Here is a 23,510-nt window from a genome sequence, read left to right as displayed (position 1 = left end):
AGGAGATAAGACGACATCCTGTTCATGAAACCATTTGTATGCCATGCCATCCAAACCCACGAGGGAAAGGTTCTTGCAGCCCCGAGTCCAAGATTGCGGAAGCTCTTCGTTGTGCCAAGTCGGCACAGTGCCTTTGCTTATCACAGCTTTGCATGGGTCACTGGAATCTTTCGAGAATTGCTCTTTGTCGGTAAAAGATCGTTGTCGGCTCCGAGATCCTGCTACCAAGGTCTTGGCCTTCTTAGGTCAGAAGATGACAATGCAACCTCAACAGCTTGATCTGAAAAGGTCTCATAGTTAAGCCGACAGACAAGAGATGGCTGACAGAACTCTTCCTCAGCTCTAATACGACCTCAACCCACAGACCAAGCCGGAAGGATTACGCACGATATCAGCCTCCAGTCAAACTCCACTCAACTTCCAACTCAATTCCTTACGTCCGCTTAGGAACTCAATCAAAGTCACAGCTGGCCCTGGGACTCTGAGCTCACCGGCCAAAGCCCAATGACTGGGAGAAGCTGAACACAACTGTTGAAGGCAACCTTCACGTTCACATCCCTCCGGAAGCTGTTTGCCACAACACCTTCAACGGTACCCTCGGCACAATCTAAACATACGATGCAGCGAAGTGTGCTGAACTCAGCGCTATCTACACGGATGAGCAATGGTCGTAAGTCAATCCTCTTGATTGCCTCCCCTATCTCGCAGAAAGCAGAGTTAGATAAGCTGATGCTCATCGAAGAACTAATCAGCTGGGTCTTAATCTGTGAAAGTATTTCACCAACTCCACATGTCAGCCTACCGAGAACCCTGAAGAGTCTTGCACCCTGGGCAACTATGGCGTCTATGTAATCCAGGCGACCACAAAGCAACACATCAAGGCTGGTATCGACTATGCGAGAGTCAACAACCTCCGCCTGATCATTCGCAACACCGGCCATGACTTCATCGGACGCAGCACGGGTTGGGGTGCTCTCATAATCAACACTCACAGCTTCCAGGATATCACCTTTGCTGAGCAATGGACCGGTCCTGGTGACTACTCCGGCGGCGCCGTCACTCTCGGTGCCGGAGTCCAGGGTCGTGCCCTGTTGAGGGCAGCAAACGCCCAAGATCCTCCCGTCGTCGTTGTCACTGGTGAATGTCCCACCGTGGGCGTTGCTGGAGGTCTCGTCGGCGGCGGAGGTCATGGCCCACTGACTACGCTGCACGGCATGACCGCTGACAACGCACTCGAGTTCGAGGCCATCACCGCCGAGGGCGAGTACGTCAAGGCGAACGCGGACGAGAATCCAGATCTGTTTTTCGGGCTTAAGGGCGGCGGACCTTCTTCGTACGCCATCGTGACTTCAGTGACTTTCCGGACGTACCCCGAGGAGAAGGCAGCCGGCGGCGTCTTGTACGTCAATGGGACTAGCGGAGCCAACGAGACGACGTTCTGGGAGGGAGTACGCGTATTCCACAAGTAGTCTAATCATTTCGTCGACAGCGGGTTGTACGTTTACTTTGAGCTCGGTTCGATGATGCTCACTGTCCAGCCGTTTGTGGCGATTGGTAAGACGCAGGGGGAACTCGACGCGATTATCAAGCCAATGCTTGATGAACTCAAGGCCAATAATATTCCCTTTGAGTCTTCCACCAAAGGTTTCGGCACGTTCTTCGCCCTTTACACGGACCTTTTCCAAGACGAGCAGGCTGGTACCCAGGCCTTAGCCGGCGGGTGGATGTTTAGCCACACTGATGTTGAGAAGCGGAACGACCAGATCGTTGATGCTTTCAAGACCGTTGCTACCCCCCGAGAAGGACTGGCTGGTTTCATGGTGGGACATCTGTAAGTAAGTTGGTCTTCGTTCCTGGAATAAGTCTGACATCAAGCAGGTGGAATGCTGGCCATGGATGGCCGGTAGCAAACAGTGCGACTCACCCAGCCTTCAGAAACGCGACCGACTTCATCATCAGTGTCATACCGGTTCTTTATGGCGCCAGCTTGGAAGAGAAAGCGGACCTGCAGAACGTCTTGACCAATATTCAGGATGAGGCTTTGAGACAGGCTGGCCCTGATGGGTGCACCTACGTCAACGAGGTCAGTTCCGTTGGATGCTCCATGACTACACCGAGGCGAGGCTTGACTAACCATCTCTTCAGGCTGATCCCTTCCAGCCCAACTGGCAAGATGCTTTCTGGGGTCCGGTCTACCCGACGCTGCTTGAGTTGCGCAAGAAGTGGGACCCCAACGGCATCTTCTACGCCGTTGCGACCCCTGGTACGGAAGATTGGGAAGAAATCGAGTATAACACGAGACTGTGCAAGAAACTTTAGATCAAATCACACTTTTGTACTTGTTTCTGCTTCGGTTCATTTAATACAAGTGATCATACTACTGTTCATACACATTTCGAGAAAATGACTGCTCAGTGGATTTAGGCGGATGATTCCCCCAAACAGCTCGGGTGTTGTTGTCGTGTGAGAGTTCTAGTCTTGAGATGCTTGACTTTCTCGGCCCGCGAACCTGACTTCTATTCCGACAGATGATCTACAATAACATGAGTCTAGTATCCATATGGATCAGAATGTCTATCGGCTCAGCTTGCCAACGGTTCGGCATGAGTGTGATCTATCATCTTCGCTCCGGACTGGTCGGTACCGGGAGATGCCGCCGCATCCTAGTGACAATCTCCAGATACTCATCATCATTCTCGGACGTGATGATGTTGTGGCGGATGAAGAAGTCGAGCATGACCAGAACACAATTGGGCTTGAACTGTTCTCCCAGCATGGCATCCTTGACCTGGCCAATCGTCATCAGTTCGAACCCAGAAACCTCATCGTCGCCTGGTTTAGGGACAATCGACTCTGGCAGCTCAAGATCGTAGACGTAGAGAACAGTCGGGAAGAACGTTCCTCTTTGCTTGTTCAAGCTGCAGTACGTCACTGCGCCAACAGCCCGGGCATTCTCCTTGACAAAGTCTGCCGGCAGCGACGCCTCCTCCGTCGCCTCGGCGATGATGCAGTCAAAGGGCGAGTCCTCGGCCTTGACACCGCCCGCAACAGTGGTGTCGAGTAGGTTCGGGAAGGTAAAGAGGTGCGCGCTCCGCCTGGGCACCCAGATCTTCATCCCTTCGCTCGTCTGGACGTAGGCCGTCATGTGTGCCCCGCGCGACGAAATTCCAAACAGAGGTGCTGGAAATCGCTCAATTGAGACAAAGTGGTTCGCGCCGATGATCCTGAATTGCTCGCTGTGGAGCTTGTTCAGTGAGGGGAAAGAATCAGACGCGATAGCGGCGTCGACGACGCGCTGGAAGGCAGCTGTGTACGCCTTGCCGGGATTCTCGCCGTCTTTGATCGCGGAGCTGAGCAGCTGCACTGTGCGCTTCTCACGGTCGATGTGGAAGTCTGGGGTCCACGGAAGACGCTCTACCGTGCTTGGAACCATGAATCCCTGCGGTCTAACATCATTGGGGAGAAAGAGCTTGTAGAGAGTGTTGAAATCAAAGTCTAGAGGGACACTGGTTGGTGGTCAGCAGTTCATTGCGCTCAAGGAGTGAGATCAAATTCAATTGATTGAGTTACTCAACTTGTCGACCTTGTTAATCAAAGGCACGTAACCTTTTTGACTCTGTGGCTCTTTCGCTTGCGCAGCCATAATTTATGAGTTTCAATTGTCTTTGAATAAAGTGTAAAGGCTTTGGCGGTGAGTTCTTAGATGAGATGATGCGTGTGGTAATACGACTATGGTAAGAGTCAGAACGATTTCAAGAGTGAGAGGTTCATGGTTGTACCACCCCTCATCATGCCCAACTTGCTCGGTTATTAGCGCTCGGTTCAGGCGGGGCTCAGCCACACCTTCATGCCCCATCAATCACCCTCGAGACTTTCCACAAGCATGGGCAGTGGCCGAATGAATGATGATCCTGGAGTATGAGCCTGAAGCTTTCTGTCATTTTCCGTCTTGTACGTTTCGGATATCTTTTGTTCTATTAAATCAGAGAAATTCGCCATGAAAGTACCTTATGCGCCCCCTTTCCTATGTGCAGGCTGGGGCGTTTCTGTCTTAGCTGTGTCCAGGTTTGGCCTCGAAATGCGACTATGGCGGCACAAGGGCGATGAATTGTGATAGGCAGATGGCCCTTCTCTTTCTTCTCCGGCACGGTTGCTGCAGACAACTTGTCCCAAAACACCTCGCTCGCCCACTTCGCAGCCGTGAACCCCTTCCTTCCATCTGTCCTTGGCGGACGACGACGCGGGACGGTGTCTCCGTCTTTCAGGGCGTCACTGGGTGTCCTGCTAGGAGCATGGTCCGTGTCAAGTTGACGCACGGCGTGGAAGGTAGTTTCGAGGAGACGGCCCAGGCCTTTCCGTTGGGTCTCGTGGGAAGCGGCGGCCGCCACCAAAGTCCGGATCTTGCGTTCCTGTGTGGGACTGGATGGCTTTTCGCAACGCTTGGTGTGCTTTCCTTAGGATGGAAGGAGTTGGAGAGGCGGATTGCGGTCCCGGAGAAGGTCTCTGAGGAGGTTCTCAACGAAGAAGGAGGAAGCCCAAAGAGCGAGGCGTGGGAGCCTACTGCCCGCAAAGCATGAGGAGAGCCCTAGAACGGCGCATGAGGGCCACTGACAGATGCCCAACATACCTAGTTACCTTAGGCACCGACCTTGGCGTCCGTGTATGTGTCCATCAAGACTTCTGACCATGATGAACCAGGCCGTCTCGACTCTCTGTCGTTATTGATTCGCGGTCTGTGTGGGGCTAAAATGGTGGCTTGCGTTGGAAATGAGGGCGTGAAACGGTCTCCTGTCTGTGAAGGAAAGGAGACGGGTGGAAGGAGTTGATGATACTTTGGAGGCTCAGCTACTTGGAACCGATGCCAGCAGGAAGTATTCTTTCCGTGAACGTTCTTGATGTTGGTTGTCTTTGCGATGGAAGGCTAGGGGGCTGCTCCGAGTGGTTAGATATGGACGGGAGATGCAAGGGAAAGAAGGAGACGCCCGGGTTTGGGTAGGGTGAGATGGAAGGTGAGGCTGGTCTAAGAATTCCCAGACGGCGGCTCCAGAGTCTCTGAGAAACCGGTATGAAGACTTGAGAGTACTTTTGACTTGGCTCTTGGACAAAGAGACCCTAGAGCTGATCGGAATGTTTTCTCCACATGTTCTGGGTGGGCTTCCAATCTGATTTATTCTGGTCGCATCCCTTCTCTGGCCTGAATTAGCTGCGGCAGTTTCGACGCATCCTGCTCCCAAGTTTCTCTCCAGTGAGTTGTTGCCAGTCAATTTGAGGTCCCAGAATTATTCTTTCCGTACTTATGCGAGGAGTGCAAGAACAAAGGCTTGCACCTGAAGGGCTGACGCTTGATTCTGCGGCCGTCCTGCATGCCCACTTGCTGCGTTCCTTCTCGCTGCTTCCGCCGATGGTATAGTGTCTTGTTCTGGACCTTCCCTGAGGTTAGCTGTGCCTCCCACGCGATACCTAAAGTGACGTCAATATCGCCTCGTTTTTCCTCGTCGCAGAAGGAGGTTCCTACTCTCTGCTCTCCGTACTGACCGGTTGTCGTCCCTCACCCCCCATCCCAGAAGGCTATCAATGTCTTCCAATCCTCCCGACATCATGAATTCCCTTTTCTTCTCTTCATGTTGATGCGCTTCTCCTTGGGAGCGTGGTCGTGTGCCGCACGCGGTTCAAGAGAGCGTGGGCATAATTAACGGACATGGCGGTTCTTGAGCTAAGCCCGCCAGGCTTCGAAGATAAGGCGGCCATAATGTTTGTTCTTCGATTCGACCTGGTACTACACTACCTCCAGGTCGAATCCCCTTTCATCTCTTCGTTGTATTCACTGGCTGGTCTATTGAGATGAAGAAGAGATGTCGGCGGCTAGGGAGATGGCTGTGGTGGGCAGTGCATGGTGTGTGAACCAGTCATGGTGCGAAGGAGGGAAAGGGGGGCGGACGAGGGAGAGGTGGGAGGGCGGCTTTTTTTAAGAAATCGAACTAATCCCATCAAGGTCATCTGCAAACCTTTTTCACTGGGCCATCCATCATGTCAATACGTGACTTGGCAAGGTTTTCTGTGCTGTTGTCAAGGTTGATTAGACGACATACGCAGCCAGAAGAGTACGCCAGCCTCTAGGCATAAGCAAGCGACTGACCTACACTGCGACTTGAAAGAAAACAGGCGGGACGTTATTTCCTTCGCTGCAATCGATTACTCATACAGCATCATAATCGTGACAAGGCCCTGCAGTTGGTCGATCAAAAGGTCCCGACTCCTGGTTGCATTCCTTTTTCTACAACGATCCGCCAGCTGGAGACTACGAGAAACTTCATCTTACGTTCAATTCCGTTAAGAAATCAATACTTTAGTCTAAGCATGGATTGATTTGGCATCTACAAACCTCAACTCCTGCCGGATTTGGTCAACTTGACATGGATGTTCTTTTGTCTCACAAACCACGCGTTCACAGTATCCCATTCCTTATCTGGATAGCTCAAGCTGATCTAAAGGTGCGGTATTGTTAGTTTCAAGTTCTTCTAGGATTGGAAGTTTTTCTTACATCGTAGGTATAAAGAAGAGTCGGAATCGCTTTGTAAATCTCAAGCAAGCTGATATTCTTGCCGATACACGTACGTGGACCGGCGCCAAACGTGAAGGTTGCTCCCTGCATCTCCGCCTTTCGGATTTCATAATGCCCTTGGGACTCGTATTCGCCTTGAAGCCATCGCTCCGGTACGTAGGCGTCTAGGTTAGTGCCGAATGCAGGGTGACGATGCATTACCCAGGGGTTGATGCCCACCACGGTGCCTTCTGGCAGGAATGGGCCATCAGGCAGTTGAATGCCAGCTTTGGGAACAATTCTTTCTAGAAGCAGTCCGACTGCAGGATGAAGCCTGAGCGCTTCTTTGATGGCAGCATCCAGGTATGGCAACTCTTGGCTCTCTTTCCATGTCATTGGTATCGACATCTTGCCGCTTTCTCTAGCAACCACGATTTCTGTCATGACCTTATCCAAAGTTGAGGGATTCTTGAGAAGGTAGTAGAGTACTGCGCGTAGTGAGATTGCTGTTGTGTCAGACCCAGCGTTGACGTTGCTGAGTGTCCATGAAAAGACCTGTCGATCGTCAACAACTTGAGGATGCATCTTATTGGTTTCCAGGAAGCGAGTGAGAAAGTCGCGATGTGAAGGGTTTTCTATCTTTCCCTCTGGACGATGAAGACGCTCTTCGAGACATTGCCGCGCGAACTGAGCCACAGCTCCCGTCGAACCACCGCCGAATTTGCGTTTGATCGGATTCTTGATAAAAAGATGATCCAACCAAGGTATTTGACCAATCTGGTGATGCCATTGATCAGCGACGCACTACTCACTCATGTCCAGTTTCCATCACAACTCACCATTCCTGCATAGTCAACCATTTTTTCCAGCGACAGCATCACATCTCCAACATCTTTACCTTGGTCGAGGAACCCGAGCGGCTTGCCAAAGGTCAACTCTCCAATCACATCAAAGGCATCTAAATTGAGAAGCATTGGTGTCAGCTACGTGGTTCAAAGTCACTGGGCAGCGCCACTATACAATACTGAAGCCATGTCGCGAGATCCAACTCCCGTTCAGCCTCGGCAAAGTCGTCCAACTTCTCAAGCAACTTGTCTATTGTGCTATCGACGAAGCTCTCGAACTCTGTCAGGGTGCTCATAGAATAGAGATTCGAGATAGGTCTCTTGATCTTGGCATGGAAGTCCTCGTCGAGCGTCGTGAAAAGTGTCTGTGTCGGTTTGCCATCCGCGAGCTGCTGCTGCACCGCATAGAACTCTGTCTAGATGAACCATCTTCAATATCACCCGCCACGAATGTCACAAGACGGGTCTAACTCACCTTACGATATCCCTTGTTCACGCCATAAATCGTCTTCAAGGCTTCGAGATTTTGGACGCTGACTAGATTCGGTCCAAGTCGTACGTACTGTCCGTACTGTGCATGGAGCTTGATGTGCGTCTCATGAGCCCTTCCGCGCGCTACGTCAACGAACCTCCAGATATTGGAGATTTTGGCTAAGAATGGGCCTGGTATCTTGGAAACACCTTTAGTTGTGAAGTTCCGGACCAGGTGAATCGCCAAGACAGCAACAATCAGAATTGGGAGATTATTCGAAACGAGTGCTGCGACTTCCGAAATAATGGCCATTTTCGCTGCGAGGATATGCCTTAGTCGTCAGACGTCGCGAAGGTCCTGAGATCTAGTTCGATGGATGCACGACTAGTTTGTTGCCGGAGGACTGATGAACACGGACGGTGAAACGGGAATCAAGTCATATATCGATTTCCTTGTAGCCAAATACTGTTTACCCGGTCTCTCCGCATTAGCCAATAGTACAATATCCCCAATGCCATTACTTCCGGTTCCGAGATGCACACCCACACGAGCCGGCTTCACGGTCTAAGTGCATCACATTAGCAAGTGCCGATCACCCCGCATCTTGTCATCGGAAGTTCGGAATCGAACTTGCATAAAGTCTATTCCGTGGCACAATGGATTCAAAGTTTCAGCACACCCCTTTCGGGATACCACAAAGTATTCTCTGACGAGAAAAACGTAGATACTGACCTGCTAGTGCTCCTGAGTCGACATAGTAACAAGTGGGCTGGAACTCTGGACGTCTTTGATATACATGTCCTCTCGTATTTCTCTGTTGTCGGCAAACGATTCTACTGTGAGTCCGACGATAAAGGTGTTATTCATTAGAACAGGATATTAGTACGTTGATCAAAATAACGCCAATTTATGTGGCAATCGATGCTAGATGTACGTTCATGCACAAGACTACATGTACTTTTTACGAGGAGCACGGCAATAACTGACTTGTATCAAAAAGTCATGGTGTGGCAAGAATAGAGCTCGCCAAAATTTCTCAGGTGGAACATGTGATGAGGCTTGGATGGAGTCGCCGAAGTGGAATCTCGCCAGCATTTCAAAGCCCGGTCAACATGGCTCATGGCCGATTGAAACCTTTTCACCTCCTATTTCAATGAAAGCATTATGTCCACTCACTGTTATTTATCGCAATGTTGGAGTTGCTTTGCCATGCTTGCATCTTGACTAAAGCCTCAACCTTGAAGATTGTCGTCACACGTAATTACTAGTACACACTTAATCCGAATCCCTAAGTGCACCCGATATTGTCAGAAGTTACTTAATATGTCTGCCGAGACTAAAGTCGATATCGAGTCGATCAGGCTACCCGCAAGCCCCAAAGAGCGTCTTGCTAACTCGGTAGGGTCCCCATGATGTTTCCTTCTGTCCACTCTGAGCCGCACCTTCGAAATTTCTCAACCCCCCGGCTGACAACGTCATTTCACAGAGCCCCTTTGGCTATGGCGCTTTTGCAACTACATTGATGACCCTATCACTGTCCAATCTAGGCATCCGAAACATCGAAAACCAGGCCGTATTCATCGCCAACCTCTGCTTCCTCGCTGGTCTAGGCCTGCTGATCTCAGCTCAGTGGGAGATGGTCAGGGGTAACACGTTTGCCTATACGACACTCATTGCTTTTGGTAGTTTTTGCACTTCTTTATCCCGAATCATGCTGCGGAGTACTCATCATCTCAGCATTCTACTATAGGGTTTATGGCTTCCTCTTGATACCTTCGGTCGGCATTGTCGACAGCTATGGCGGGAAGACGGAGCAGGGAAAGCTCGGCCCGCGGTGGCATGGGAAGGGTGACTGGCGGCGTCTTTTGACCTTGAGCGCGCTTCAAATCAGCCAGTCTTCGCTTGGCATGAGACTATGTGCGTCCTGGAGTTGTCAGAGCAATAACTCGTGTTGATACAGCCTGCAGGCAGGCATGGAGGTAATCATTAGACCCCAAAATAGGCTCAAGCGGACGAACATTTCATCATAGCTCAAGTGAAGAGTGTGTGCTAAATGTCTATGTGGAGCTTCTAATCCTTCGGGACTATAAGTAAAGGCGGCTAACCGTCTAAGAGCTTTTCGAAAAGCTAGCCGGAGTTGTATTCTCCACCACCTGGCCGTTGTGAATGAGCATATTACCGTCATCATAATCCGACACGATGTCTTCAATGTAAGCATAGTCAAGACCTCGTAGCTCATCTTCCTCGGTAGCACGTAGGTGCATGCCCGGAATCTTGTTGATGAGGAACAATAGGATGCAGGAAACGAAGAACGACCACGCAGCACAGGTCGTCGCACCAGCCAACTGGAGTCCGAGTTGCCTAAAGTTTCCATTCCACCATCCGCCCTCATACGTGTCGCCGCTAACTCCGTCGAGAGCCGGTACCATCTTGTGGGCAAAGAGGCCGGTCAGGATGTCGCCGACGTATCCACCGACACCGTGGATGGCAAAGATATCGAGGCCGTCGTCGACGCGGAGGAGGTGCTGATATCGAACAGTATAGAAGCAGCAAATCGCTGTGATGATTCCGACAAGAGGCGAGACGTATACAAGCACTATTGGAAATTGTCGTTAGCGCAAACGCGGAACTGCCACGAGACCAATGTTCTTACCAAAACCAGCTGCCGGGGTGATACCGACGAGACCAGAGATGATACCCGAGCAGAAGCCGACCAAGCTGAACTTCTTCATGTACATGTAGTCCAAGAGAGCCCACGTAACACCACCGCCACATGCAGCAAAGTTGGTGTTCACAACCACATAGATGGACCGTAAGCTGAGGTTGGCCGTACTAGCTCCGTTGAAGGCAAACCATCCGAACCAGATGAGAACGGTACCAAGAGTCATCAATAAGGGGTTGTGGCCCCTGAACTGGGGAATGTGTCTCTTCTTCGTGGATGTGCTGCTGTCGTCGATACGGGGGCCCAACATCATTGACCAGGCGAGGGCTCCAAAACCACTGGCGATGTGGACAGGACCGGAACCTGCAAAGTCGTAGAGGCCGAGATTGTAAAGCCAGCCGCTGGGGTTCCACTCCCAATATGCCAAGCTGAAGGGCAGGTCAGACTACCAGCAAAGGTGATTTCATGGGGGAGACAGGCTAGGACTTACACGTAGTATACGAATGTGTTCCAGCAGAGAAGGAAAAGCATGCTAGGCCAGAGGCGACCGCGCTCGAGCATAGCACCAGCCAAAATCATTGCCGTAGCAGTCACGAAAGTGAAGCCAAATGCTGCATCTGTCCCACGGAAAATGGTTAGCATTTCTCTCTACATCATCCTCAATATTTCTCGGAGTGGATTGACCATACACAAAATATCCGGGATATCACTGTTCGCAAATGACGGAGAGGCCAAAAGGTTGTGGAAAGCCGCGTGGGATAGGTCTCCGAGGATGGGATTCGTTGTGCGTGACTGGTACAGCGAGGCACCGTAGATCCAGTATTGAAGGCCACAAGCGCACGCACAGAAGAGTGACTGCAGAACCATTGTCATGGCCGATTTCCTACGGTGCATTCCGGCGTAGAGGAAGCCAATGGCCGGGGTAATCTGCCAGCATAGGATCGTGCATACTAGCACCCAGCAAAGGTCACCCTACGAATTGATGACACAGGTTAGCGGGCTTTGAACCCCAATTGAAAACTATTCAAGCGCTTGGGAAGGTCTTCTGTCAGTTTGTCACCTTACCTTGTCATAGGGTGCATTGAGGTCATGAGTGATTGGGTTGCCGCCCGTTGGGTCGGTGGCATAGTCTGGGAACTCGGTCACAGGGATGACTTCTGCCATGTTGTATCACGATAATACGTCAAAGGGTGGCGATATTACGATGCGGCGATTGAGAAGGCGAACAGAAGAACAGAAGAACTCAATGTTTCTTTTTCCTCGTTAAAGAACCAAAGCCTCGGAACTTCCTCCTGCGAATTTGCCGGGACATCAGGGAGCCACTTAAAGCTTTCGTCAATCTTCAGATGTTGGCCAAGATGCCATGCTGTCAGTATGGCTATCACTTGGCACCAGTCCGAATCCCAGATAAGGTTGGCTCTGTAACAATATTAAGCATGTTCACAATTCTCTTGGGCACCCGATGCCAGATAACACCAACCTCCCTGATTGGCTTATCCCTGGTAGACGAGCTTCACCGGGAACACGAAAAGACCTATCTTTCTACTCAATCCAGGAAATTCTCGAGGTGGTTTCTGGGCACCAAAAGTCTGGGCATTGCTAGGGGTGACTGGAAAGGGATGAGGATCAGTGGGTTCAACTGTCTTGCCCTGTAGGCTGTGAATCACGACCGGTCTAAACTGCTGGAAACGGATGCGGGAGCCTATCCAATTAGAGTTAAGTTGAGCGGGAGGGAGACGGTTTGAAGGGCAGCCGTTCGGGTTCAACACGTGAAATAGGGGAGGACGCACGGCGTCATACGCCATGTATACTAATCCTGCCGTGAAGCTAATCATTGGCTTCTGGCAGCACCGAAATAGTTGAGTATTATTTGATAGGAGCTTACATGCAAGGAAACCCTGACAGCATTAGAGAGATGCACGGACACTGCGGCCTCCGCAGCTTCGAGCCGCGCGAGGGACGGCCACAGCCAGGGCAGAGTGGGAGACGTGGGAGACATCCAAGACAGGGTCGTCACCAAGCGGGGTCATCCCGCATCCCATGTTCCTGACCTTATCGCTGCATCATCAGTGGGTGAGAGAGAGTGCCGGGTAGATTGAACAAATTGGGCTAGACTCTGTGACGCGAAATGGATCAAGCTCTCGTCCGTATAATCTTTCCGGTTCCGGTGAGGGTGTGAAGGACGACGTCCTACCCTCCAGACTGTAACGCGCCGCATCATGCGGATGATCAAGCTGTAGCATACGGGCGACTGCTGGCTAATTCTACCAGATGCATCTATTCCACCTTGTGACTTGTATTTCTGAGCATCTTGAAAGACCATGGTCGTCCTCGAGAGTCTTGGATACTTATCTCCTAGCTTTCAGCGATGAGAATGAACGTATCGGTGCCTAGTCATTTCGTATTACAGACTAAAGCTCTGACCTTTCGCCATGTCCTTCACTGTTGAAGTCGCTGACCATCATGCCGTCACCACAGTGCTTGGCATCGCCGCATTTACCGGTGCCCTCCTCTATCTCATAAGAACTCTCATCGACAGCCGGAAGGTTTTCTCGAGGTTTAACCGCGCCCCGTCCTTCAGCCAGCCGGCCGAGAAGCCCTCCGTGACTACGGGCGAGAAGCCGAGCTACGTGAACGTGTTCCCGCCGTCCCAGAGGGCCACAATTGCGGAGCTTGGACCACAATTCGCGGGCATCAAGGTGGACCTCGCCGTGACGCCGAAGCCTCTGTTGCAGGTGGATGCCGACTACCGATCCGCCGACCCCTCCCTCTTTAACTTCAGTGGCTTCAGCATCGATGATATTCAGAAACTTGGCAACTTTCCCGATTATGCGACTATTTCAGGTGTTCCGCTGCCGTCGCCGTTGGTGAATTTCGATATTGATAAGGCCGTTCCGCGGCCCTATCGACCGTTTAGATGGGCTTACCACCAGACTATGTGTAAGTCCCCTCAGTATCTTAGGATTTGTGCACTTAAACTTATCCAAAGACTCCCAGCTTTAACCAAGATGGACACCGATTTCTGGATCGAGCTCGAAAATACATACAAGCAGCGCATTGCCGAACGCAAAGATCTGTACGCAAAGAACGGCCGTGATGTGCTTGATAGTTTGCCCGGATGCGAGCTCGCGTGCAAAGAACTCATGGAAATGGTCATCCAATTCATCTGCGCAAGGTATCCTAGACAATTCAGGCTCGATGGCAACATCTTGGTCAACAACATTCTAGGCACGACAACGGATCTATCTGTTACCGAGCCACTGATCGTGCTCTTGGACAACGTCCCTGAAGATTTTGGGATCATGCTTCGGGATCATGAGACGGGAAAGTACGTTCTACGAGGCGGAATTATCTGCTCCTCCGTTGGGTGGAAGCTTAGTGAAAAGGCGGGCCTGGGGCTGCCAGGAATACACAAGGTGGTTCCAGACTACAAAGAGAAGATGGAGTTTAGCATGGATCGGTGAGCTCACTACTTGGTTCCGGTAATTACTTCCATCATTAACATCTTTCTAGGTTCTTCACTAAAATGCCAACCAATAAACCTATTCAACGCGGTTCATGGGGTCTAGAGAAGGGTCAGCCGCTCTATCTTCCCTCAGAGCACCCCAATTTCTCTCACCGCGAGCATCAAAACCCTAGCTTGCAACCCGAAGATGTTCACTTGCGTGTCGATTGGCAGACCCTGCGCCGCCTACCACTATCTGGTGGCGTTGTTTTCAATTTCAAGGCACTGTTCACACCGTTGACAGAGTTCAACGATGAGCCGTACATCCCTACTTTAGTTCTCAAAGTTCTGAACGAGGGCAAGGAGAGCCTTCTGAAATATAAGGGGACATGGCATGTAGAGCACGTGGTAAAGCCGACGTTGAAGGAGTATGAGAAGTATCAGATTCAGAATGGTTTGATTGAAAAGGATTGGGAGCCGCACACTTTGGCTGAAGCCCCTTTCTTCAAGGGATGGGAGAAGAAGTGGACTGTTGAATGACAGGTTGTAGTTTCACCATAATGCATAAGTAGGCGATGTCTTCATGAGGAACAATGAAACTTTAGGAGTCCTCGGATCATGCGTTCACAATGCTTTCATAAGGTGACTCACTAATCCGATCACGAGAGGAGTTGGGGGGTATTCCAGCATACACGCAGCTTGGAGCTGCTGTCAAGCTTCGTCGTGATGTTTTGGCTTTTCTCGGCTTCAAGATCCTAGGTCCATATGAAGAAGAGCAGCGCTATTGCCACGCCTGATGAACCAAGAGTCATCGGTCTCTAACGCGGGAGCGCGAGGTGACGTGGAGGTACATTGAGGAGAGTGGAATCAGTTACTAATGAAAACAACAGCAGATCAGCGGGAGCGAAGCGCGCTCGACGGATCAGGAATAGCAGAATGCGGGGTACATGAGCGCCGAAGTAAGGTTGAAACTCCCATACCCATCCCTATTCAAAGGCATGCACTTGAAAGATGAAGATATACGCGTTCTTCTCACACGTTGATGAGCTGGCCGGTCTCATTGGTATCGTGACTTTCGGCCAGGGAACAGCCATGCCGGCCGAGGTCGGAGGATCTGAATGCCGCTTATGCAGCCACCCTATCACTCAAGTTTAAGCCACTCTGATAGAACGTTTGATATGAATTTCGAAGAACAATGGCAGGAGTCTCCGAAAGTGCGAGGGCAGCGTGGGAAACACGAAGAGGCGCTGGCTAGGCTTATCTTGGGCCGGGTGGTCCTCCCGCGGCGTCCATCCCGGTACCGGGATAGATAAAGGACAATAGAGTCTTCATGATTGGGCTGTGGGCTCGCATAATGCGGGGTATACCGGGGACGATCGCCGTGTATCTTGGGCATCTTGGTCTGGAACCCCTTGAATCCCTGGAATTCTTCTGCCACCCCTGGCCTTTCTTATCGCCGCAACGCCGAAAAGGAGGGAGTCTGCGGGAATTCGGGATCCCCATGTTCTCTTTTTCCCTTCTTTGTTGGGGTAGTCTTGGTCTTCGGGCTGGAGAGCCAGTGGCCATATACCTTGTGATAGGTATATCTTGACTTATGCGAGTTGCCTGACTCACGGCTGGGCTCTCGTGTCTCGAGCTGAGCCTCTAGCGGACTGCCTGATACTTGCTCCATGTCACCGGGACCCTCGGAGCGTCGACAGGCAGCGTGCATCTCAGGCGAACTCTTCATAAGTTTTATGAGCGCTAGACTAAGTATTCAGTTCAAAGTCACGAACCCCGCAGAACTTTTTCATCTCTACAATGGCTGGGCACAATATTTTCCGGGCGTGGCCTGTCGGAACCAAACACGGCGAAGCTCTATGGCCAGTGACAAGCAACCACGATGTTAAAGCGAAACGAACATCCACGAGCGTCGAGCGGCATCGCTCTCGCACCTGTGCCGCTCTCCCGCTGCAAGGATGGCCAGCGGGCTGCTCCAGCCAGTCTCATCCATCAAACATGCCCCTACCACCAATCATGAACGCCGCTGGCTTATCATGCACCAGCCAAGATACCTTAAACTACAAATAGCGTCATAAGATGGCATCCCCCGCGTTTATGGCACTGCCGCGAATGGACCTGGGCTACCAAGATGAACACTCATCCGATCACGATGAGGACCGACTACCGGTGACTTTCGGAACAAAAAAGTCCTTGTGGCCTGCTCTCAGCTTTCCCTTGCTCATCGAACTCGAACTCGCTTCAGACCGATCTTAATCTGATATCCTATCAACTACCGCAATCAGCAATATTCATCCGGACTTAGAACCCCCTCACTGGTTGAGATAAAGTTCAATGGTACCCCCCAAGAATTCAAAGTCGGTATCCAAAACTAGAACTGGTCTCAACCCTCGGTCGAGATCGGGCTGTGTAACTTGCAAAGCCAAGCATGTACGTCGCCGCTCACCCGTCGTGCCTGGTCCATAATGGATGAGGATCTCACGGAAACGACCCCACACACGGTCGCTGACAAAATCAATGCGATAGTTGAAATGTGACGAGACGCGACCGGCTTGTCAACAGTGCACACGGAAGGGTATCAAGTGTGGAGGATTCGCGCAGGGCTTGAGATGGTCGTTCAAACACCAGCCCGCTCTTCAGGTTTTGACACTCGACGACTTCAACCCTCCGACTCAAACATCACCGAAACGGCCAGCCGCCGACGCACCCGAGGGTCAGACGCGCGCCAAAAAAGCGAACTCCGTTTCAGTAAGCAGCGGTAGTTCACCCAGAAGTCGGCACTCAATCTCATCATCTTCTTCTAAGAGCTCTGCTCAGCGAGATGGGCACGGAGAAGGGGACGAGGATGCCACCAGGGCTTATCAAATGAGCGATGGAGGGATGGATGAAATATCTCAGCTTTTCGCAGAGAAACCCGTGTCACCTCGTCAACCATCGCTGGGTGTGATCATTCAACAACCGGTCTCCTCCAAATCCGCAGAGCAGACACAGCTGGCTCCTTACTCACTGTCGCCCAGTCTCGCCGACACCTCATCGGCGTTCATCATCAACTGGTTCGAGCAGGTATGCCCAGCGTGGTCCGGCTTTGATTCGAACGCGAATCTCAATCGAAAGATCGCCATAGACCTTTGGAGAACGTCCGCCACGGTGTGCAGCTCTCTCGAGAGCATGTCCGCCGCGTTCCTAGCGTCCCGTCTCCCGAGCATGAGGCAATCCGCACTTCGACTCATGCAACGAGCGACAGATTTCATCCAAGCCGAGCTCCAAGTCGTAAAGGCGCAAGGCGAGTTCCGGACTGTTCCGACGGGTCTCATATTCTCTCTCTTTTGCCTAGGAACGACGGTCTGCTGGGTCGATTCTCGTTTGTACGGGCTCCCCTTCTTGAGAGAAGTGAGATCTCTCATCCGCCGGCTGAATGCGCAGTCGGCTTCCTTCTCGAGCGCGAACCAGGACATGCTCTCATTCTTTAACAAGAGCTTGGCGTACTGTGAGATGCTTCTCTCCGTGGTGCGCGATGATGAGCCGCTCGATCAAGGAGACGCAGACTTGGCGCTTCAGATTATCGAGGAGCGCTCACCACACCCGTGGACCGGTGTATCTACCCTCACGACACGCCTTTTCGCAGAGTCGATTCGGCTGTGTCGCAGTGCACGACATCGACTGAGGCAAGGCATGGATCCGCAAAAGTACTTCTCAAACGCTCTTCAAGACTTGATAGGAGCTCAGCGTCTGGAGGAGCAACTGTTGGAGCTTGAGTTCCCATCGGAGACCCCGGATGTCGACACTGGTGACAGCTCGACGCCGGTTTCTCACTTGGCCAGGGTTGCTGAAGCTTATCGACTCTCTTCGCTTCTACACTTGTACCAGACTTTCCCTGATCTGGTCTCCCTACGACTGCCGGCCGAATCACCAATGACTGAGAGTGGCTCCGTGCCGTGGGACGAGTGGATCATTCCCCTGGCCCTTAGACTCGTCAAGGTCCTCGAACACATCCCAGCAACCTCGGGTACCCGCGTCATCCAACCGCTCCTGTACATCTCGGCGAGTACGGGGCTTCGCCACGACGCGCCAGCCACGTCAGATATAATGGGTGCATTCGGGTCCCTGCAGCAAGACCTGATGGGAGGCACGGGGTCAAACATGTTCAATCCTCCACCGCTGTTCGATTCCCACAACTTGTCTCAGTACATCAGCCAGATGGCAGAGGCTCCAACACGGGAGGGCTCAATGTCCAACATGACGCTTGACGTTGGAAGTGCTCGCCACTTCGTCATGAGGCGTCTGAGTATCCTGGAGAGCAGTTTGCCTCCGACCCCGGTCGTGGTGGCAAAGGATCTCGTTCAGACCATCTGGAGGGCTTACGACAACGATATCGGCTCACCTACGGTTCACTGGATTGATGTTATGGAAGATAATGACTTACGTTCAATGTTTGGGTAATCATAAGAGTCATGTGATGGAAATTGGTTCCAACTTCAACTCGAAGACATCGCTCTTTTGGTCTGTTTCATCTTCCTGGAATGATTAGAAATGGGTAGGGCACAGGTCCGGTCTTTTGGCGTTAGGGCGCTCACGACACGAATGAACACATTGCGGGCTCTGGGACGAACGGCCGTTTGGAAATCATGTAGATTCGCAATGAAATTGTAAATTCATAAAGTAGTTGGTCATATCCTATGTCATGTTGCCACAATCCAGGTCAACTCGCTGTTATTGCCCTTCCTTTCCTGCCAGGTGATATATCAAGATCTCCTCAGAAGTCGCTCTTCTTGCGCTGACCAACATAAAACGCCAGGCCGTAGTCGCTGGTGGTGAAGGTAATTGTTGAGCCCTTGGGGAAGTGGAAGACATCGCCGGGCTTTGCCTCGACCTTCTGGCCCGTCTCATCGGAGATAGTATAGTCGCCCTCAAGGATGATCTTCATCTCGTCGTACTTGTAGGTGTACGTAAGGGGCTCACCCTTCTTCAGACGGAAGAGGCCGGATGAGATGGGCTTCTCGGGGCTCGATTCGTCGCTTGAGAAGACATCTCCGAGGTAAGCGTTGTCACCCGCGAGAAGGGGGATCTGGAAGGTTGATTGGGCCTTGGCGTAGTGTTGGAAGGCGGCCATTGTGATGATAGAGATTTGATGTTATTTAGCGGTAAAAATGTGGTAAGTATGATGATGTCAAGGCTTTGTTGAGTGTGTGATGCTACTACATCTCCAACATAGCCGAGTCACCCGACATATATATAGCTCCATCCATCAGTGTAAGAATGCTTCTCTAGGCAATACCCCAAGTTTCCAAGTGAGCCTCTTCATTCTGGGCATTGGAGACATCCGGGAACAAGGTTCGGTTTCAGTCCCGCGAGTTTGCTAAAGAAGGGTCCTCAAGCATCGATGTGAAAGATAGGACGATAGGGTATAATTTCCCGTTCCGGTAAAGCGCATCCCCGTCCATCTCGGAACGGTCAAGTGGAGAATCGGTTCGTTGAGGGAGCCGATCTTGCGGGGACGAGTCTGGAGAAGAGATACGGGCGTGGGACGGGGCTCCGACCGGATAGCGGGACCAAAGTCTTTACTGGAAGGGATTTCCTAATGCGTAGCTGACTCAAAAACTTGGCTGAGGTGATAATGCTCTGGGGTTTCCTTGAGTTCGCTGGTGAACATCTTAATCTTAGCCTCTACAACACTTCCTTCACATGTGCACACGGTGAGATCCTGGTTATCTTCAGCACAGATAGGCCTCCCCCAAACCTCGGGTGCCTCTCGTTTCCCCCGACGTGTTAGATCATCGACTTCCAAGTAACACAGAACATCATCCCGATATGGCGCTGTTAGCGTTATCGGCGCTCACCTCGGATGGTTGGAAACTCCTCCTCGGACTCTTCGCCCTCTTCTCCGCAGCCATACTCTCACGATCGCTCGGCGCACTGCGACCGCGAAAAGGAGCCCTCTTCAACAAAACACCATCCACACCCCAAAATGAAAAGTCCAAGCAAGCCTCCGAGACGTGGCAGATGCCGGTTCCCAGTCCTTACCCGGACTGGTCAATAGAAACGACGAAGCCACTGCCCTATCGTGCATTTCGCTATGGCCCCAAGTACAATGTCACAATGGGACTTCGTTCAGTCCAGCCCGAGGACTGGATTGAGCTTGACAATCACTACCCTCGATATCATGCCGACAAGACTGCTCGAATCGCCGAACGAGGTGAGAAGTGCTTCGGAACAGACCCGGAGGCCTACCCTGCAGCCATGGAGCTCCTTGAAGAACTGTGCCAATACCTCCCCGCTCGCTACCCTACAATGTTCAAGCGGACCCCTGTCGGCATCGACAATCTCTGGTCAGGAGAATCATTCAACATAGTCGAAACACCTCTCAAAGAAGATCCTGCTGCCATCGCCGCCAATCTTGTGCAAGACGACCTCGCCATCATGATTGAACGGCCGGACGGCAAATACTACTTGCTCAGCGGTTCCATCCTGCTAGCCGGCTTTTGGAGATTGAGCGACAAGTTCGGCATGTCTCTCGAGGAAATCCACACGTCCGGCGAGGTCCCCCACTACAAGGAGAAGCTTCACAACGGCATGGCCAGCTTCTTCAAGCGTTTGCGCTGCGACCAGATCTACTCCCGCAACAATTACTTCATCCAAGTCGATGATTCTTTGCCCTGGAGCTGGAGTATTGGTGAAGAAGACAGTCCCGTTGTCAGCTGGAGTACGGCTGAGAAAGATAGAGCGGTTGAGCATCACTATTTCCGTTCCGAGAGGCAATCGCTGCGCCGTCTTCCCAAGACCAAGGCCATTGTGTTCACAATTAGGACGTACTTCCATCCGGTTACCGAACTGGCTGCGGAAGACTACGTGCCTGGAAGACTTGCTAGTGCTGTTCGAAGCTGGGATGAGACTGTAGCAAACTACAAGGGGCGGGAGATGTATGAGAAGGTATTACTAGAGTACCTTGACAATGAGCACCAGAAGCAGCTACATCGAGGTTTGGACTTGAGCAAAGAAGACGAAGCCCGGAAGTATCCCTGGTGAGCAACTGCCACTTTGTCTACTTGCCGTGGGTTGAAAACCGCATCACTGTAAATACCTTGTGACAATCGTCTTGGGCAGAATAGTTCTGTGTCTTTATTCGCGATACCTCATCTTCCAGCATAAATACATACATACACAGTAAACGTATCGTGCATGAACATACAACCCTCTATCGTCATGCTGAATGGCTGTTTTACTTACCTGGTTCTGTTCGCTCTTCTCTTAGACCTCGATTCGTCTCAAATGAGAAAACAGTGAGGGCGTCAATAGAGGTGCTATATTTAGGCACATGGAGGCCTGAAGCCAAGACCGCGGGAACGCTAGAGCTGGGCACCCGGCCCCTGGAGCCGCTGAAGCCGGCCCACTGACGACCTTGCTTAACGATTATTGACCCAGAACGATTTAGAATTCGACATGATGTTTGTGTCATTGGGCACTGATTCTAACAGAACGATTGCAACATTCCAACGCCAACTATGCCCTGCCTACACTGTTGATTAAACCTGCAATTCAATCTTTAGGGCAGCGAATATTGAAGTGATCAAAGTTGACTTGCAGTGATGCACCAACCCTATTACATCGCAGAGACCCCACGGAAGTGCGATTACAGTCACCTCCAGAGAAGAAATTGACGGTGCAATTGCAGCCTCCTCCAACAGTTCGATCCGTTACCAAGCCACAAGCACCGTTGATTGCTTCAAAACACTCGCTAACCCCGGGCCGAGACGAGTTCCCATAACTCAGATTCTGTCCGGTGCAGCTACCAGGTCGCCCTGCTCCAAGATATGCGGATGCGGCGCAGAATGCGGCCAGGGACGTTTGAGTGAGTACCACGGCGACGATGATGGCGGCGCTTTTCATTTTCAGAATCGCTATCGTTATCAGATATTTGTCTGAGTATTAGAGTCAGTCAACTCGAGATGTGTGTCTTCTTGTTCTAAGGTAGTTCAAAGGCCGAGACTTACTTGGTTTCTCACGCATGTGCTTCTCACAAGTATGGCAGATTCAAGGACTTTATCCGAGACGAGACTCGTCGGAGACTATCGTGAGCATCGTTTCGGGAAATGGCGTCATTTATATATGGAGTATGTAGAATATGCCATCCTGTCCCAAGCAACGTTTCACGAGAACGGCAGGCTTGAGCAAACATTGTTGTAATCAGGCAAACTCTGCGACTCGCCTGTACGTTTCTATTTGGTCAAACTACTATCCGACCTTGGATGTCGATAGTCGCACAATTAGAGCAGCAGACTGAGAGGAATCCATTCATTCATCCAATAGAGGTGGACAAGTCATCGTTCCTGCTATCCACTCAAGCTTGCTCTCGCCGGCGTGCCCGAGTGACATGTATGACAGACCGGAACTGCGGCAGTCCTGTACACGGCTTGTAGTTTTTGAGGGCGCACGTGGATGGCTTGAGTTCATGTGCTCCAAGATTCTTTTAATCCAAACCTATATTACAAAGCTTCACTGCTTGGGAGCTCCTTATTCCCCAGCCAGGCGAGATCCTGTCGCTATCAAATTACCTTAGTGTTGCAGTTGGCGCGCATTGTCTAGGCTAGAAAACTAATGATCTTTAGGTGCAGGCGCAGCATCTGGATCATCGGCTAACAAGGCCTCAACCTCTGCACCCCTCCTCAACCGTTCCTCTAATGAGATCTCCTGCTCCGGCGATGTGGACCAACCAAGACCCAGCTCAGGATATTGAAGAGGGACATCGCCATCCGACGGCAGGCTATCAAGATAGATTGGCCACGCGGTACCCATCCAAGCGTTTCTCGTCTCATGGTCTCGACGTTGGCTCGATGTCAATGGATGAACAAGGACACTAAGGTCTAGGTAAGCATCAAGAAAAGCACTACTAGGTCTGGTCTTACCTCAAGTTGCCACGGTTGGCCGCCAAGTAGAAGAATACATCCGAAAATGAGGAGTCGGGAACCCAAACTGCACACAAATCATTGGTTAGTCGAACTCATTACATTAAATATGTTAATGTGATTGCAGCTTTGGCATTACTCACTCTCAAAAGATCCTGCTGGGTGTGGTCCGATAGGGAACTCGTTGACCCTGAATAGTGGAACGGCAACGAACGCGCCTAGACGTGGGATTCAGCAAAGAATTCGGCCAATCCCTTTCACGGGAGGCATTGCGTCCAAACCTACCATCACGTCGCAGTCTCAACACAGCATCACGAAGGGCAAGGGCGGCAGCAGTCTCAGTCGGGGATTGTAGCAGGAAGTAAATATGGAAATGCCATTCCCGAGTCCGAGCTTCGACCACCGTCTTCAGATCGGTCTGCGGGGTTGGAGGCGTAGAATGGGTGACCATGGTCATGGTAAGGTGCTGCGAGATGATATCCTGCTGATGGCTAGTGTTGTCTTTTAGAAGTTTGACAAGTTCATGATTCGAGTCTAGCCGACGGGATAGCTCGTGGTCAAAGTGCGGAGCAATAGCCGCTTAATCACGCAATCAAATCGATTCTCACGTGCGCCAACACAGTGAGAGAAAGCGGTTAGAATCGG

The 23,510-nt window shown here is 51.4% G+C and overlaps 12 protein-coding genes across 12 annotated transcripts; 6 read left to right on the top strand and 6 right to left on the bottom strand.

The window, feature by feature from the left end:
* Positions 1-24: 24 nt before the first annotated feature.
* BDP81DRAFT_460268 (uncharacterized protein) lies at positions 25-2,319 on the top strand (the record flags this gene model as incomplete). The annotated part of the gene is made up of 8 exons (XM_060593639.1): positions 25-229; positions 487-591; positions 625-670; position 716; positions 774-1,435; positions 1,490-1,831; positions 1,879-2,083; positions 2,146-2,319. The coding sequence occupies 8 exons, from the start codon at positions 25-27 to the stop codon at positions 2,317-2,319; spliced, it is 1,740 nt and encodes a 579-aa protein (XP_060446202.1).
* Positions 2,318-3,847, bottom strand: BDP81DRAFT_480553 (NUDIX domain-containing protein). The gene is made up of 3 exons (XM_060594931.1): positions 3,784-3,847; positions 3,576-3,729; positions 2,318-3,506 (listed from the first exon to the last, which is right to left on the bottom strand). The coding sequence occupies exons 2-3, from the start codon at positions 3,641-3,643 to the stop codon at positions 2,618-2,620; spliced, it is 957 nt and encodes a 318-aa protein (XP_060446201.1). The 5' UTR covers positions 3,644-3,729; positions 3,784-3,847; the 3' UTR covers positions 2,318-2,617.
* Positions 3,848-3,885: 38 nt separating this feature from the next.
* BDP81DRAFT_211430 (uncharacterized protein) lies at positions 3,886-4,701 on the top strand. Its single transcript, XM_060582670.1, has one exon. The coding sequence runs from the start codon at positions 4,104-4,106 to the stop codon at positions 4,575-4,577; it is 474 nt and encodes a 157-aa protein (XP_060446200.1). The 5' UTR covers positions 3,886-4,103; the 3' UTR covers positions 4,578-4,701.
* Positions 4,702-5,142: 441 nt separating this feature from the next.
* Positions 5,143-5,875, top strand: BDP81DRAFT_425545 (uncharacterized protein; the record flags this gene model as incomplete). The annotated part of the gene is made up of 2 exons (XM_060590229.1): positions 5,143-5,460; positions 5,536-5,875. Coding segments are annotated over exons 1-2 (251 nt in total), but the record flags the coding sequence as incomplete, so codon positions are not given.
* Positions 5,876-6,246: 371 nt separating this feature from the next.
* On the bottom strand, positions 6,247-8,244 carry BDP81DRAFT_425541 (cytochrome P450). Its single transcript, XM_060590228.1, has 5 exons — positions 7,862-8,244; positions 7,562-7,802; positions 7,381-7,499; positions 6,542-7,318; positions 6,247-6,485 (listed from the first exon to the last, which is right to left on the bottom strand). The coding sequence occupies exons 1-5, from the start codon at positions 8,168-8,170 to the stop codon at positions 6,384-6,386; spliced, it is 1,548 nt and encodes a 515-aa protein (XP_060446198.1). The 5' UTR covers positions 8,171-8,244; the 3' UTR covers positions 6,247-6,383.
* Positions 8,245-9,924: 1,680 nt separating this feature from the next.
* BDP81DRAFT_405655 (ammonium transporter) lies at positions 9,925-11,684 on the bottom strand (the record flags this gene model as incomplete). The annotated part of the gene is made up of 5 exons (XM_060588947.1): positions 9,925-10,454; positions 10,512-10,948; positions 11,011-11,137; positions 11,210-11,492; positions 11,586-11,684. The coding sequence occupies 5 exons, from the start codon at positions 11,682-11,684 to the stop codon at positions 9,967-9,969; spliced, it is 1,434 nt and encodes a 477-aa protein (XP_060446197.1). The 3' UTR covers positions 9,925-9,966.
* Positions 11,685-12,952: 1,268 nt separating this feature from the next.
* Positions 12,953-14,505, top strand: BDP81DRAFT_460264 (uncharacterized protein; the record flags this gene model as incomplete). Its single annotated transcript, XM_060593638.1, has 3 exons — positions 12,953-13,460; positions 13,518-13,980; positions 14,034-14,505. The coding sequence occupies 3 exons, from the start codon at positions 12,953-12,955 to the stop codon at positions 14,503-14,505; spliced, it is 1,443 nt and encodes a 480-aa protein (XP_060446196.1).
* Positions 14,506-16,299: 1,794 nt separating this feature from the next.
* Positions 16,300-18,405, top strand: BDP81DRAFT_317789 (fungal-specific transcription factor domain-containing protein; the record flags this gene model as incomplete). Its single annotated transcript, XM_060584291.1, has 2 exons — positions 16,300-16,395; positions 16,492-18,405. The coding sequence occupies 2 exons, from the start codon at positions 16,300-16,302 to the stop codon at positions 18,403-18,405; spliced, it is 2,010 nt and encodes a 669-aa protein (XP_060446195.1).
* A 313-nt stretch (positions 18,406-18,718) lies between these two features.
* On the bottom strand, positions 18,719-19,075 carry BDP81DRAFT_317348 (RmlC-like cupin domain-containing protein; the record flags this gene model as incomplete). The annotated part of the gene is made up of 1 exon (XM_060584251.1): positions 18,719-19,075. One exon carries the CDS (start codon positions 19,073-19,075, stop codon positions 18,719-18,721), a length of 357 nt encoding a protein of 118 aa, XP_060446194.1.
* A 698-nt stretch (positions 19,076-19,773) lies between these two features.
* Positions 19,774-20,988, top strand: BDP81DRAFT_317762 (uncharacterized protein; the record flags this gene model as incomplete). Its single annotated transcript, XM_060584288.1, has 1 exon — positions 19,774-20,988. One exon carries the CDS (start codon positions 19,774-19,776, stop codon positions 20,986-20,988), a length of 1,215 nt encoding a protein of 404 aa, XP_060446193.1.
* A 433-nt stretch (positions 20,989-21,421) lies between these two features.
* Positions 21,422-21,849, bottom strand: BDP81DRAFT_516965 (uncharacterized protein; the record flags this gene model as incomplete). The annotated part of the gene is made up of 1 exon (XM_060595888.1): positions 21,422-21,849. The coding sequence occupies one exon, from the start codon at positions 21,847-21,849 to the stop codon at positions 21,499-21,501; it is 351 nt and encodes a 116-aa protein (XP_060446192.1). The 3' UTR covers positions 21,422-21,498.
* Positions 21,850-22,271: 422 nt separating this feature from the next.
* Positions 22,272-23,396, bottom strand: BDP81DRAFT_211375 (dopa 4,5-dioxygenase). The gene is made up of 4 exons (XM_060582669.1): positions 23,151-23,396; positions 23,009-23,083; positions 22,866-22,932; positions 22,272-22,816 (listed from the first exon to the last, which is right to left on the bottom strand). The coding sequence occupies exons 1-4, from the start codon at positions 23,320-23,322 to the stop codon at positions 22,555-22,557; spliced, it is 576 nt and encodes a 191-aa protein (XP_060446191.1). The 5' UTR covers positions 23,323-23,396; the 3' UTR covers positions 22,272-22,554.
* Between the last annotated feature and the right edge of the window lie 114 nt (positions 23,397-23,510).

The sequence above is a fragment of the Colletotrichum phormii genome (genome assembly GCF_030913505.1).
Source record: "Colletotrichum phormii strain CBS 102054 chromosome Unknown BDP81scaffold_8, whole genome shotgun sequence".
Taxonomy (NCBI): Eukaryota; Fungi; Ascomycota; class Sordariomycetes; order Glomerellales; family Glomerellaceae; genus Colletotrichum; species Colletotrichum phormii.
The sequence above is the reverse complement of the archived record's forward strand: the minus strand, read 5'-3'. Positions and strand labels throughout refer to the sequence as shown.